This window comes from Panulirus ornatus, chromosome 34 (genome assembly GCF_036320965.1).
Source record: "Panulirus ornatus isolate Po-2019 chromosome 34, ASM3632096v1, whole genome shotgun sequence".
Taxonomy (NCBI): Eukaryota; Metazoa; Arthropoda; class Malacostraca; order Decapoda; family Palinuridae; genus Panulirus; species Panulirus ornatus.
The window spans coordinates 17,403,095-17,418,571 of NC_092257.1; the positions used below are offsets into that span (position 1 = coordinate 17,403,095).

At 48.7% G+C, this 15,477-nt stretch overlaps 1 protein-coding gene across 6 annotated transcripts in view; it reads right to left on the reverse strand.

Annotated features, from left to right (window-relative positions):
• The window catches only part of pico (ras-associated and pleckstrin homology domains-containing protein pico), a 308,846-nt gene that overhangs the window by 226,551 nt on the left and 66,818 nt on the right, over nt 1-15,477 (reverse strand). For all 6 annotated transcript variants that reach the window (XM_071682653.1, XM_071682652.1, XM_071682654.1 and 3 more), the window contains exon 2: nt 5,582-7,014. In XM_071682653.1, the coding sequence (XP_071538754.1) occupies nt 5,582-6,901 (1,320 nt within the window). In that variant the 5' untranslated portion in view covers nt 6,902-7,014. The remainder of the gene's footprint in view (nt 1-5,581; nt 7,015-15,477) is intronic.

The following is a 15,477-nucleotide window of genomic DNA, read 5'->3' on the forward strand; positions in this document are numbered from 1 at the left end:
GGTGAAGGGTGAGGAGGGTGTGGAGTGTGACACGAGTGAGGTAGCAGGGAGGCAGGACTCCACACTCCCAGGGGTATGGCCAGGGGTAGTAGGTCTCCACACTCGTTGTCGTAACGAAAACATACGATACATGCAAGAACCACCACCACCACCACATGTCGCTATTAAAGAGAAACAAAAAGCAAGTTTTCGTGGAAAATCCCACAGAAAAACAAGCGTATGTCACTGTGAAAAGTTAAACCGTGGGCTGTACCAGCCCTGGGAACCACGAGCGAAGCTTGATCGGCTCTGTAAACAACGGACACACAAACAGGAAACACCAAAATACAATTAATCAGATAAGATCTTTTCCGGTGTGTGTGTGTGTGTGTGTGTGTGTGTGTGTGTGTTAGTCTCTGGCAAACACACTAACACACACACACACAGTCTTCAATATACAAAGAGCCATCTTGTTTTAAGTCGTCTGCGATCATTCTCATACAAACAGAACCAAATTTACCAAATGATTTCATTGAGTCGGTCATGATCCAAAGCGATAAAGAAAACGCGGTAATAACCCTTCGTGTGGTCACGAATCGGTCTGTGGAATATTACTGAGTTTTATTGGGCCGGTGATAATACCAAGAAATACAACTGAAGTCATCAAACACCAACAAACCAAAGATAATTGAGGGGATGGTCACGAACATCAAGGAAAACGGAGATTGAATAATGTAAGAGGAGGTGAAAAATTTTGTCTATATATCGACAGAAACTATGAAAGCCTCACCTAACTTTCCACCAGGCGGCTGAGGAAAGTCTTACGCTGAGCGTTATTTTCTAAACGTCAATTTGTTTATTGTTGCCCGCGCGCCGGCAATGTATGGGCACCGCTCTGAAGATAAGGCTTAAAAACGAACCTCCTCACAATAGACGGTAAAAGTATAATTTCAAACTGAAATCAGATTTCTAATACCATATATCTTAACATACTTTGGATTGATACGAACACCGCAAAAACAGACGAACACGGATTTGGAGCAAAGTATAGAAATCCGTTGTAATAATTTCGTATTTGATGATTCTATACTTTAAATATGCACGGTACTTTTTTCGCCGTCTAATGAAAGTGTTTGTCCTATATAAAACACTCATTGTTTGAAAACAATGTGCCAATGGTCAAAGAGAGACAAACACCAAAAATAATCAATATTCAGTGAAAAAATATAGTGACAAAAATGGTACATTTTATGACAATACGTGTCCCCTTTCTTTAGCTAAGTTCTGCCTCAAGGTAAAGTCTTCATTTTCTATGAAGCATGAATAAGGATCGTTTTCTTTAAGCCATGTATGACTTGGGTAACTATACTAGAAAACAGTGCTCGCTAACAATGCACTTTGGGAAACTGCATAATCCTTCTTTAAGTAATCAAATATCTTTATTTCAGTGTCTCTGTCATGCAAAAAATAAAAGTAGACTACATCGAATGGTTACAATATCAATCGTATGCGATGACCGACAAATTACGTGAATATGCGTCGTTTCGCTAGGTCAAGCCTGACATGGGTTATATGCCCATGGGAACCCGTTCTCTCTGGGTGCCATTACTAGCACAGGTCAACCCTTGGGTTACCGTAAGTGTTAGGTCCCTGCCAGGTGCACATGTGTGGGGACACCTATCGACGACCTCACTACGACGCCCACTTATTTTCAACCGCGAGTGATGCACTTGGCTTCTCTACGTTAAACTGAGAGAAACAATTGGAATATGACCAGCTTTAACAGGTGACGTAACACACAACAGCAAAATACAGATACCAATGATCGATTAGACTGTGCTGACCTTGGCCTAGCGAATCGTTACACATATACAAGCAATGTGGTCCGTCACTGCAGCACACGACTGATAATGTGATCGTACCACAGTAACATGCGCGTCACGCGTGAGGCCATGGAAACAGTGGCCAGTGGATGAAGCTATAGAGACAATGAGTAAATCATTCCCTGTAACGATCTCACATTACAGAGGTTACAGACATTGCTGTTAATATAACACTCTCTCTCTCTCTCTCTCTCTCTCTCTCTCTCTCTCTCTCTCTCTCTCTCTCTCTCTCTCTCTCTCTCTCTCTCTCTCTCTCTCTCTATATATATATATATATATATATATATATATATATATGATCAGGTCGCAAATATGCCAGTTTTATGTGCTTACATTCTTTCCAGTGTGTGTGACCAGTGTACAGGTGGGGCTGCAGTAACCACTGGAGAAAGGTCAGAAACTCCTGCTTGGACCTTGACATTACCATGACGCACTCATGCTCACACTGAGCCATCCACCACACTCCAGCCATCCACCACACTCCAGCCATCCACGACAAAGATAGCGAACAGCTTATCCAGTAGTGTGGTGAGAGAGAAAACGGTGAACGGGAAATACCTGGTTCAAAAAAAAATATGTGTAAACATAATCATAAGTGGGTGACTGGAGTTAGGAGTCAGGGGAATGACTGGAGTGTGCATCAGTGGACGGGGATATAGAGAGACTCTTGAATGTGAATGAGCTGAAAGGGGCGGTGGTGGGTTGCCAGACCACACCTTGGAATAAGCGAGAATTAAAAAAAAAAAATTATCGTGGCTTTAGGGAGAGTGAGAATGACATGTGTGTGGGAAGGTGTTGAATGTTATTGAGTTTGAAAAAGTGGCTTGTGTGCAGTGATACCATGAGAAAGTGGGCGAAGAGGAGCATAAGGTTAGAGTACACGAATCTGAGGGAGTGGGCGAGAAATGGAAGGCATTTGGGAAGCAATGCTTACTGGTGAAGTGTGTGTGTTAGGCAGAAGATCGGGTATGGACGACTGAGAGAGAAAGGGTACTGAGTGGTGAGATAAGGAAGTTAACTTGCTGGTGAAAGAGGAAAGAGAGGTTCATAAGCGATACTCACAAGGAAGGAACATGAGTGATTGGGAGATACATAGTAGTATGTTTCAAGAGGTCGAGAGGTAGGTGCAAGGGCTGAAAAAGAGGACAGATGAGAAATGGGGTGAGAGCGTATCAGCAAACTTCAGGAAAATTAGGAAATGCTTGGGAAGGAGATGAATACTATGATGAGAACAGGGGAAGAAATGGGAGCATCAGTGCGGGGAACAGATGAGGGAGCGTAACAGGCACAGAAGTAAAGAGGAAATGGACTGAGAATTTTGAAGGACTGATGAATGTGTTCGATGACAAAGTGGCAGTCCTTCAAAATACTCACATCATCTCTTCTCTGCTTGTCATCACTTTACCCTATGCTTCTCTCAATGATGTTCTCATCTGTTCTTTGTTCTCCTCACACTGTTCACCACCTAAAACATTTTCTTAATCTCCCTAAAGTTTGCTGATACTCTCTCACCCCATTTCCCATCTACCCCTTTTCTAAGCTCCGGCAACTTCCTCTTCACCCCCTGGCAATTTCACTTGTACACCACCTACTCACTCGCACTACTTCTTTGCACATATTTCCATACAACTCTCTTTTCTCTATCACTAGCAACTTAACTTTTTCATCCCACCACTTATTATCCTTTCTGATACGTCCGCAGCAAACTTTTCGCATAACATATACTTTACTCGCACACATAAAGCAACGCTTTCCTGAAAGCCTTTCACTCCTCTCCGGCTTCCAGTGTTTCATCTGGTCTCACCTTACGCCACTCATCACTCAATCCTTCCTGGCACCTCTTCACACAAGCCTCTTCTCTAAACTAACTCCCTTTCACCAACTTCTTCCCACACATGTAATCCCCCCCCCCTTCCCCCTAGAGCCTCAACAAAGTTTCACACTCGCCTTCAGCAAATAATCAGACATCCCACCTGCTGCCTCTCTTGGCTCATTCACATGCAACAGCCTCTCTTTGGCCAGCCTGTCAGTCACTACACAGACCATCAATGCCATGATGATCCCCCTAACCCCATTCAACAAGGGCCTGAGTTGATCTTGAAGATTTGCGTTCATGTGATGCGACGCATGACTGACGGACAGCTTCCTGTGTTCTTGAAACGTCTACCATCTGTCAACTTGACTGACTGACCGTTTCCTAGGTTCATGATACACCTGTCACCTGTCAACTTGATTGACTAACAGTTTCCTAGGTTCATGGTATACTAGCCATCTGTCAACATGACTGACTGTGACAGTTTCCTAAGTTCAAGATACACCTGTCACCTGTCAATTTGACTGACTGACCATTTCCTACATTCATGAAATACCTGTCACCTGTCAACATGGAAGATGTGTGACAATGTAAAATATCTGGTCGTGGTTTAGACCCGGTGAAGTCTTTGGGGAGGTCTTCTACACCCACAACCCAGGCAGGGCCCAGGCTGGGTGTGGCAGCACAGCTGGTACTGGATACATTACAACGATCAAGTCACCATTCACAGCCTCCACGCCATCCTGACCTACCATAACTCTTACAGCACGTCACCTTTAAAACACTATTTCTGAGAGTCATCTTAGTTTCTCACTCTACAGCCCCAGGTGCTGTGACCAAAACTTGTTTATTGTGTGTGTGTGTGTGTGTGTGTGTGTGTGTGTGTGTGTGTGTGTGTGTGTGTGTGTGCGGTAGGTGGTGATGAACTTAAAGGTAAAATTGTACTGCCTGTGAACTGGGAGAGAGAAAGAGCACTGCAACATGCAGTAGGCCGCTCCGACCCTCTGTGAAGCAGACCTCGACTCCCACACACCAGGGGTAAGACCACACAGCCTCCTGACGGCGACCAACCAGAAGAAGGCTACTCTCGCCTCCCACTTGTTAATGTTACAGGAACACATCACACTCGTTACCACATGACTCTACAGGGTTTCCCCCCCTGAATAAGAAGTCTCCATGAAGACGCTACCTCAGCTGATATGGACATAGCTGGAAGGGATTCAGGTGTCGAAATGGAAGAAGAAGAAAATAGAAACCGTCATGTGATGGATCTTGAAACTCTTGCATCTTGTACAGAGAGGCATCGACCACTGGTACTTGTGCCGACACCCGAGTCCACACTCATGAGGACCCTGAATAATACACTGCGGGTGGAAAGCCACCTCTGGCAAGGCTGTATCATCGTCAGCTTAAGAAAAAGAGTATATTCTCGTCAAAGAACTTCTGGCGTCAAAGGGGTCCATCCTGTCCCTGCTGCTGAAGGCAACGCAGCTTTAAAGCTGCTGGAGCCTCTGGATCATTGCGAAGAGGTTCAGGTGTGTGTGTGTGTGTGTGTGTGTGTGTGTGTGTGTGTGTGTGTGTGTGTGTGTGTGTGTGTGTGTGTGTGTGTGTGTGTAAAATATCACTATATATATATATATATATATATATATATATATATATATATATATATATATATATATATATATATATATATATATATATATATATACCAAATTGTATACATAAAATAACAGTTGCACCTTCAATTACAAAACAACAAAGATAATGTAAATGACAGATCAAGAGACACCACTATGGTTAAGCAGTGGTAAATGTGAGAGCAGTGGCGGAACAGGTAACACTCACCCGGCGCAGGAGCAGGGAAGTGTCAGTACTGTAGAGGAACACGTCATGTAACACTCACCAGGTGCAGGAGCTTGAGGAGCGTGGGCGTGACAGGGAGGTGGCGCGGCGTGCGGAGGCTGCGGGCGCGCCGCAGGGGTGCGCTACTAACCCCCGCAGCCTCACGCTGGCACCGCAGGCACTTCTCACTCTCCTCTTCTTGTCCTTCTTTTATCTCAAGTATGCCGCCCTGCGGCGGCTGTGGAGTGCGGAGCTTGGGCCGTGCGCCTGACCGCTCGTAGAGACTTGCGGCCGAGCTGAGGTCGGCGGAGGAGGCCAGGGAAGGGGCGCTGTATACGCTGATGCCCTCGTCCACACTGCTGCCGCTCCACGTGCCGCCACGCACGCTGCCGTACACCGAGGAGGACGTGACGCTGCCCTCCTCGCTGTACACACACACGCCCTCGTCTGTCGTGGTAGTGGAGGTGAGGCGGGATACTCCCGACACTGTGGAGGTGGTCGAGTGTCGCTTTCCCCCTGCCGTCACCTGTCCACTGCCGCCGCTCACCTCACCCCCAGCGGCTGTGTCCACTTTATCCACACCGTCTTTCTTTGCCTCGTCTGGGTACGTTTTCGAATGTACAAACAAAATCTTTCGTCTTTCCGTCGTTCTCACGGCTGGACAACGTCTGCATATTGCTCCCGGAGGCAATGTCAGCGTTCTCCTGAATGGACTGCCAACGGCGACACCGGCGTCTGCACTGGCCTGTGGTTTGGACTCGACGGAGTCAACGGCGAGTGTTGGATCAACAGGTACCTCACTAACGTCCTTATCGTTTTCTTGCGTTCTGTTCGCTGCGTCCTGGCAGACTGCACTTGGCTCTCGCATCGAGAGCCCGTCTTTCGAAGTGCTGCTGCCCTTTTTTATGGTGTCACGGCCAAGGGTTGCCCGATGCCGGGGAGAACCCTCGCGTTTAAGGGAAGTCGCAGGGCTCCTCAAGCAGGGAGGGGGTTTTCGTATCGCTCCGACAGGCAGTGTCTGTGAGCGGCGAAGCTCGCCGGGCTCATCGTCGTCAGACGGCACCACATCCTCTCCGGCCGGGGCCAGCGTGACGGACGGGCACAGCGGCTCGCTGTAAGGGTCGCGAGTGGCACGCTGGGGGCGGCTGACGGAGGGGAGGGTAGAGGGCAGCAGGTGGCGCCGGTAGGCCTGTGGCGAGGAGCGCGAAGACTTGTGGAGGAAGCCTCCTGACGCAGGCATAGTGGCCGAGCGTCTGATGCCTCCCCAGCCCCGGGTCAGATCACCCTTGGCTGTGTCGCCCTTGCCAGTGCTGGCCCTGCCCCAGCCCGACCCCCAGCCAGACCGACGCTGGGGCTTGGCCACACCACACAGCAGCTCCATCTCTGCCACACTCACACACACACACTGTGAGGCATCACATCTTATACCTTAGTTCTACCTAAAGTCCATTCATCATAACCATTGTCATATTTCATGGTTTCTCGTGATATGACCTGGAAATCAAAGAGAAATTATTCACATACAAATCCTAGACGCGGTACGCAAGAAAGGTTGCATATGTACTGGAGTCCACCTCTAGTCCTTAACACATCACGCAGTCCAAAATATCCCTGACTGTATCTTGTGTTATCCAACACAAACAACAACATTTTGAGGAGGAAATGTCCCTCTGAAAACAACTGTACAGGCTATCTTCTGCAGTAGGACGTGTCCCCTGCAGGACGTGACGCGGCCTCCGCGGGACGTGACGCGGGCCTCATGGGACGTGATATGGGCCCCGCAGGACGTAAAACGACTCCTGGAGGGGGGGGTGCCTTGTTGACTACGTCATACGAGTTGAATTAAGTCACCATCCGTGAACGTCGTCCGCGGGCGTGAGAGCCGTGTTATCCGGGGGTGAAGCGGGAGTGTCATCCGTAGGTGGGACGGCCGCTGAGAAAAAGGAGTGGGAGGTCAGGACACTCCCACGGTGCCTCTCCCACCAGCAGCTCGACACTCCCACCCACATCACTCTCCACTTCCCACGTTATCTCGCCGTCCGTTACTCACGTCTTTGGTCAGCTCACACGCTGTGTTGCTTGGCCAACGTGAACTCATTACAAACACACACACACACAAGTTATAAGACAAATTTACGTCGCCATTAATTCAGCAGTTTTATGAGGGAGACATCCTCACGCCGCTCGTAAGAAATGCCCCCTAGTAAACCATCAGTACTTGAGAGATGCCATAGATAAATCAGACCATCGTAACTAAACGTATTTGACGAACATCCGTGAAATCTAATGAATAGATTCCAAGCGGGAGGAGGTGGATAACGAGACATGACGGAGACGCTGTTACCCAACGCGGACATAATGGGTCAGGTTCTGGCTCTGTGGTCCGCCTCACCGTACGTGATGCTCCATCACGAACGGGTAACAATATTAACACACCGATGTGAGGAGGATTTCGTAAAGAAATAACAAATTACATACATTTTCAGAAAGTCCAAGGCGTCGAGTCTTGCGTCATATTCCAGTACTCTGGAATGTACGTGCCTGCCAACCGTAAACCCTGGAAAGGCTGGATGCTGTTTACCTGCAGTGTTTTCCCTTGCTACTGGCTACTACCACCACGAACCCGTCATCATCCCTACACTCGACGTGCCACCATCATCCCTACACTCGACGTACCACCATCATCCCTACACTCGACGTACCACCATCATCCCTACATTCGACGCTGGTGCCAACTGCTGCATCCGACACATTGTGGCAACGTCTTTGCCTTACCTGAGGAAGGATCCTTTACTCTCACTGGACCAGTTGACACTACCTTGTATCTATAACAAGGCGTTCCTCTCTGTTCGTTCACTCCTTTGTAGACACGGTGGGACAACTGCCAGTCTTACGATGACTAACCCCCATGAACACAGATGCCAATACTTCATCCTTTCTCTCAACAGAATGGAAATTGTTGGCTGTTGAGATAAAATATTTTCGGGAAAATCTTCCATTGTTGAACGGGAAGGCTGTGAGGCTGTGCCGGCAATATGGGAGGTATGGAGGAGGAAAATGGTGGGGCGAATGCTTGGAACGAATGGTCAATGCAATCAGCCGTTCATAGTGTGGTGACCAGGGAGGGAGGATATAGTGGTGCACAGAGAGGGTGTAGAGGCCAGGGAGGGAGGAAATGGTGGTGCACATGGATGGTGTGGTGGCCAGGGTGGAATAGCGTTATGATGATCTGGGAAAGCGTGATGGCCAGGGAGGATGTGTGGTGGTGATGTGTAAAAGACTGGGAGGGAGGGAGGAACCTGCTGGAAGTAAGGATGATGTGGTGGTGAGGGAAGGAGTGGTAAGTCTCTGCAGGAGCGATCAGACGACGGCGCAGAGGGCCCGACTCAGCTTAACTTCGATTCAAGAAGTTATTCGTACGTGCTCAGACATGTCCTCATGTTCACAATGGTCCGTTCATCCAGTCATCTGTTCATTAAGCAGGTATTGTGTCTCCCATGTTACAAAATTTTGTTTCTTTAGTTCAGGGCTACACCACCCTGCCATCAAGGGCTGCAACCCCGGGGCCATACCATCTAGGCTGCATCATTACGCCTACACCATCACACCATCAGGTGTAATCCATCGCGTCGACATCACCAGCAGTTACACCCTCAAGGCTACACCATCGAACGCAGGCCATTAGCATCTACAAGGGTCCACGTCTGGTGTATGGTGGTGTACCCTTGCGTCACTTCCTCTGGTGAGGGACTTGTAGCTTCGTCTGACACCCAGTATGTGTAAGGGTCACCCTCATGCTGCAAGTGGCTGTCAAGTCCGTATCATCATGTGTTTATCATCCCGGCCTCTGAATGACATTATCAACGGACCAGACGGATGGTCGCTGGGGAACGGATGCTCTGCAACTCTCCGTATCGTAATGTCGTAAGATGAGGATGCTGTGGCGCTGATAAGAATACGGTCTTGGTGGTAAGGGTGGAAGCAGTGGTGGTGGAAGGATTAGTGATTGTGGCACGGTCATTGGTATATGAAGCTGACCAACGCCACATCTCGATCAGCCCCCTCCTCACCACAGTCACCAAGCTACTGCACCAAAACCTGCGCCTCACCACTTCACTTCAAAGCCCTGCATCGCCACCACACCACGGGCACCACTGATGACGACGGCACGACAGTCATACTAGACGACTCCCTCACCCGGCCACAAGGAGTACCATCAGCGGTGACTGGGACACTAAACCACATAGACAACTGATCCTTGACCACGACGGTATGACCTTTGGGTATGAGGGTCCCACCACTTGCGGTCATATCAAAGGTCAGAACATCATGCCCAAAGGTCACACCGTCGACGCCAAGCGGTTACGGTGAGTGCTATCGCAATGCGTGATGACAGGTGAACATCTAGCACCAAGGCAAACCACGCCGACGTACGCATATGCAAATTACGCGACCTCTCAACGTGTTCCCAATAACCGGAAATATTGACACCAGTCATCCAAATATACCCCAGGCCAGGGCGTGAGTCAAGGAACACCATAGTTATCACTGCCCTACACCGTACATCTTAGCTACTGCACCAAACAGCCACCCATACCAGGGCAGGCTATCGGCCCAGACACGATGGGAAAGTCGGGCGGGATGGCGATCGTATCTCGCCCGTCCCGCCAGACCAGTTGTGAACCCCGTCAGTAGTGGGGTCAACACGCCTACATCAGGCTGGGACGCGTAACTCACTCGTCTCATCCATATGATATAAATGACACTGCAGCTTCGAGGAGGGGTGGGGGTCGAGTCTACGTGTAGCAGCGACAGTTGTACGAGGGGGGAAGAGGGTTTGCCAGAGGGCTTCCACTTGCCTCCCCTTCCAAAAACCATCCAGACTCTGCTCTTTCGCCATCAGAATATTTTCAGCATCACACACCCCTTCAGAGGGGCCGTGATCTCTCCTCCCTCCCCACTCCCAAACTCCCCCGGAGCGGAATACAATCCCACACCCCCAGCCACCCCAACAGGAGGTAAACCATTCATAGGTTGCCTCACGCTGTCATCTCGCACGCTGAAACCACAGCCAGCCCTCGCGACACGCACTGTAAGGTTGTCTTTTAATATCATCATCATTATTATAGTTTTTTATCCTCATATTGTCATCAACGATAATGTTACGTGTGAGAAGGCCATAATCACGGAGACCGTTACTTGAACTACTACGTAGCGTTACAATGACTATGTAACACCACACCCACACTCACACACACACACACACACACACACACACACACACACACACACGCACACACACACACTCACTCAACACGCACATCTGTGACACAACAGTAACACTTCCGTCCACGCTCACACAACCACACTGTTCTGCCACTAGGAACAGTGCGACAAAGATGGTCACTGTATGTGTGCAACTTTCCACTCTTTCATTACCATGTTCCGTCAGAGCTAGATGGTGCGAGACCCTCCAAGACGAGCAGGCAGGACTCTATGGGCGTCCCCCATAGGTAATGTTGATAGAAGAAGACTGGCACCAGCTCCAGATGGAAGGGCGTCACGATGGGTGAGCGTGAGCACCTCCTCGGGGCCTTGGTGGTGGTGGCTTCCACCTGTGGCTACACATCAGGAAGTCAGCAATTGTATCCACAGTGCAACGCCTCCTCCAACTGCCGTACATGGAAACTTCCTGTTACCTTTTTTTCCCCTCACCTGATGGCGCATTTCCAGGCGATTATGATATGATTTTCACCATCATTATTGGTGCTGGATAGCACACTGTTGCCCTAGGGCAGAGTAGCACTGGTGGTGATGGTGGTGGTAGGCAGGGAGTTACCATCCCAGCGGCCGATGGTCAAGAGTCGGTCAGCTCCCAAGGAGACAGGCTCGCCACACAGTAAACAATACTGACTAGTTTTCAGCAGGAAACCTCTCGAATCTGTCTGATGTGCGGTGTTGGAGGCCTTCATGGACGTATGCTGGGGGGACTTACCAGAGCCGAATGTTGACTCATCTAGAGAAACAGATGACTCAAGCGGACGGCTATGGTGGAGGTGTAGGGTGACGTGAGCCAGCGGGACGATGCGTGACAATGGGTCAGCACCAGTAGGGGTCCCACCACAGCCAGCGGTGAGGCGGTATGGTTCTCGTCCCCCTGCTGTTTATGGCCACCGCGTTCGACACCCACACCGTCGTCCACCGTGTTTGCCTCACACCCCACCTGCCTCCCTACGCCTCATCCTCTAAGATGTCCACATCATACGACGCAAGAAGTTGCGACGGTGTTTACAAGGGGACCTCCCACCCACCCACCCTGGACACACATACTCCGACACAACAGTGTAGCGACACCAGCACTGACACCCCCAGCGACTCAGTTACACAGAGAACAAAAACGATCTTTACGCCAGCGAACGAAAGGTCTCACAATGATCACCTATTGACTTCAAGAGGTCGGTATGATCTCGGATTTCTTCGTCCTAAATGTCATATTCCGTAGCATCGAAAGTGTGAAAATCGTTATCGTGTCGTGTGCAGCTGCCTTACCCCGCCACTGAACACACTGACAACATGGGCAAGAAGGTGTCCTCCCTGTAGACAATATCTAAGTGTTCCTCCGATGTTTCGAAGGCAGCGACAGGAGTCGCAGGGTCACCGGTGAGGTGCGGGGAACATGGGTTCCTGGGTCTATATAGACACGACGGGACGAGATACTGATCCGGGAGCTTAGGAACCCCCCGCCGGGAGTACATCCTCCTTCCCACACGCACATACAACATATTAACAACATTACTGATCGTGGTATCACCTCTATAACCACTGCCTTCACCAAGTTTCTTCTTCTTCTTCTTCTTCTTCTTCTTCTTCTTCTTCTTCTTCTTCTTCTTCTTCCTCTTCTTCCATTAAATCATGGCTTTGCGTCGTGCCTTCATTTTGAGGCCGCCGAAAATGAAGAACTGATACGAAGGTACCTTTATGCAATGAGCTCATAAACCTTTTTCATTCCCGATTTTCAGGTCTTTCAAAGGACTTGGCAGAGTCAAACCCTAAAAAGTATATTCTGAGCTACTTTTTGGTACAATCTTTATGGAGAGAAAACACGACGAACAGATACGTTTCCACAATATCCTTAAAAAGTACGGGATGAATTGGGGTTAGGAGTCATTCTTATTAAGCAACAGGGGTCAAACTTCATTGAAAAAAATTTGGGGGTCACAACTTGAGCAATCCTCTGCCATTAATCATGAAGTTTTGCAAAATGCTATCGTTTCATATGCCCCAAACTAAACGTCTAACAAATTGCTAAATTTCATCATCTTTAGCCATTATCCAGGGGTCAAAACGTCACCCCCCCCCAAAAAAAAAATGACATGCACGTCAATCTGTCTTCCTTCATACCCACCATAAAGTTAATGATAGATCTGTAACGACCATTTTTAAGCTTTCTTTAGAAGGTCAAAGGTTGTTACAACTCTGTTTTACTTCCCTCAATAGTTGCCACATCTTCTATTATCTTGGGACGATGATATTCAAGGTATATATGGAAGGCTTGATACGGTGTCTGCTCGTGCAAGACGGCCAAGTCTCCTTACCTCAATATTCTATCGCCGCTGGCACTGTCCGTGACAGTATCTCTGCAGTGCCCAGGCCCGCCGCCCCTCAAGATGGCATTTGCCTCACCCCCGACCATCACTGCCTCTCGTCAACTCCCTCAGCGCAAATCCCTCACTGACCTGGATCACATACGGGGAGGCACACGAGAAGAAATTCAGAGTTCTGACAGCTAGCAACCAAGGAGGGAAATACAGGTTCTAATTTTTAATACTCTAAGAACCAGTTCAAAAATGTCCATATCCTGTATCTGAATTTTGTAACGTCGTGATACAGCCAGAGGGATGTGTACAAGTTCAAAATGAACTGCAGCGAGTAAGCAGCCCTTCCTCCACCACCAGCTACTCCCCGCAATGGAGCTGGGCGAGCCGGTCGCCACCGTCAGCTCTCACCCCTTAAACGGCGGACAGACCAGCGTCAGCCGCGTATCGTCTTCCCGGACGCTTGGGCGTCACAACCTGGAAAGAGGTTCCTCGGTCCAGCTTCCTGCTGTGGATGGTTCCCTGATGCGTCACCTAGTGGCGAAAATTCTCCCTAAGACATCTCCAGAATGAGGAAGTTAACGTTTTCTATACATGGACAAAAATGCTGTTTCTCTTCTTTTTAAATCGTGCGCGCCAACCATTCCCCGTTCCTGTGGGTCTCAGTGACTGATTTACACTGTAGGTTACCTATCACCCAGCACTAGGGCAGCACTAGGCATCAATCCACATGTTAAGTAAAGGTTTACATCAGCTGAACGACAAAGACCTCGAGACATTTCTAATATTACGTATATAAGAAAAATGAAATGGGTCACTATACTGTAAAATTTAAGACTCACTGAATCCGTTTCAAAACCTCCCTCTTTTTATACCATAACATTTCAATATTCGGTCCTACAGTGATATCAAACGGGTTGGGCAGTCACCGTATTCTCTTCTCTTATCTTGCACACTTACGTGTACAGAACAACACCAACTCTGCTAACTAAAAGCTGAGGTTCTTGTGTAGGTACACTTCTCCAGTCATCCAAGACGGCCATGCTTGAGGTATGTCCTTTTTGTCAGTGTAACGTATCAAACATAACTAAACCTCCCCTAATATATATATATTTTTTTTAATTTTCCAAAAGAAGGAACAGAGAAGGGGGCCAGGTGAGGATATTCCCTTAAAGGTCCAGTCCTCTGTTCTTAACGCTACCTCCCTAACGCGGGAAATGGCGAATAGTTTGAAAGAAAGAAATATATATATATATATATATATATATATATATATATATATATATATATATATATATATATATATATATATATATATATATATATATATATCATAACGTTTTACCTCCTGGGGTGGAGGATTCGAACCCTGTCCTACATACATCAAATGCTTTTATCAACTCACAATAGAAACCTTTGGAACGTATTTCCAGGCTATGAGCCTCGACGTTTGAGGAAGGTACGGCCAGAGGGCCAAGTGGCGATGCGGCCAGCGACCTGCAGCTACCCTCCATGCCCCTAGCCTCAGGAGCCGCACCTCACCACCTGCACCATCTCCCTCAGGGATCACCAGCCTAATGACAGCGTACCAGTGGCAGCAGCAGCACACACGCACACTGCCTGGCGAGCCCCCACCTCTCTCCGTCCACCTCCGGAGCCTCTCCGGCCGCCTCGCTATCACCGACCCACGACAACTATGGACAATACGGTCTCGACACGCAGCAGAGACGATCGCATGATAGTTTTTATTCCCATGAAGGAATACCTAATTGACGGTAAATGGCTGTGTCTTCCCTGGGGGATGGAATCGACAGGATTCGCTTGGCTGGGACGGAAGGGAGGTTGGATGCTTTGTGATGGAGGGAGCTGGATTGGGTTCAGCAAATTACATTATTCTGCCTCACGTTATCTTTCGATGGTCGATTTGGATTTTCATTTAGTTACTTTGCAACAAATTTCATAGGACTGAATATTAACTCCTAGGTTGCAATAAGGTAAAAACGCATTTCCTTCTACAAGAGAAAGAAAGGGTAAGAAAAATGTGTCAGTATTAATTGGTATGTGTTCCAGGAATGGTGTGGGTCAACCTCTATGAGTCGACCTTGGTGGGTCGACCTTGGAGGGGTAGGGTGAGGCGGGGCGGGAGAAGACTGCCTTGCACGCCTCAGGCGGACTGTCTGTGGTGGGTGGGCGTTAGGGTGGGTGGCTGCTCCCGGCACCATGTGCTGCAGGGCTGGGTCCTCCTCCTCCTCCTCCTCCTCCTGTAACAACCACACAGCCTTATCACCACCACCACCTCTCCCTCCCGCTCTCCTCCTGCAACCCAGCCTTAATCTCCTCCACCATTAGCCACCCCTTACGC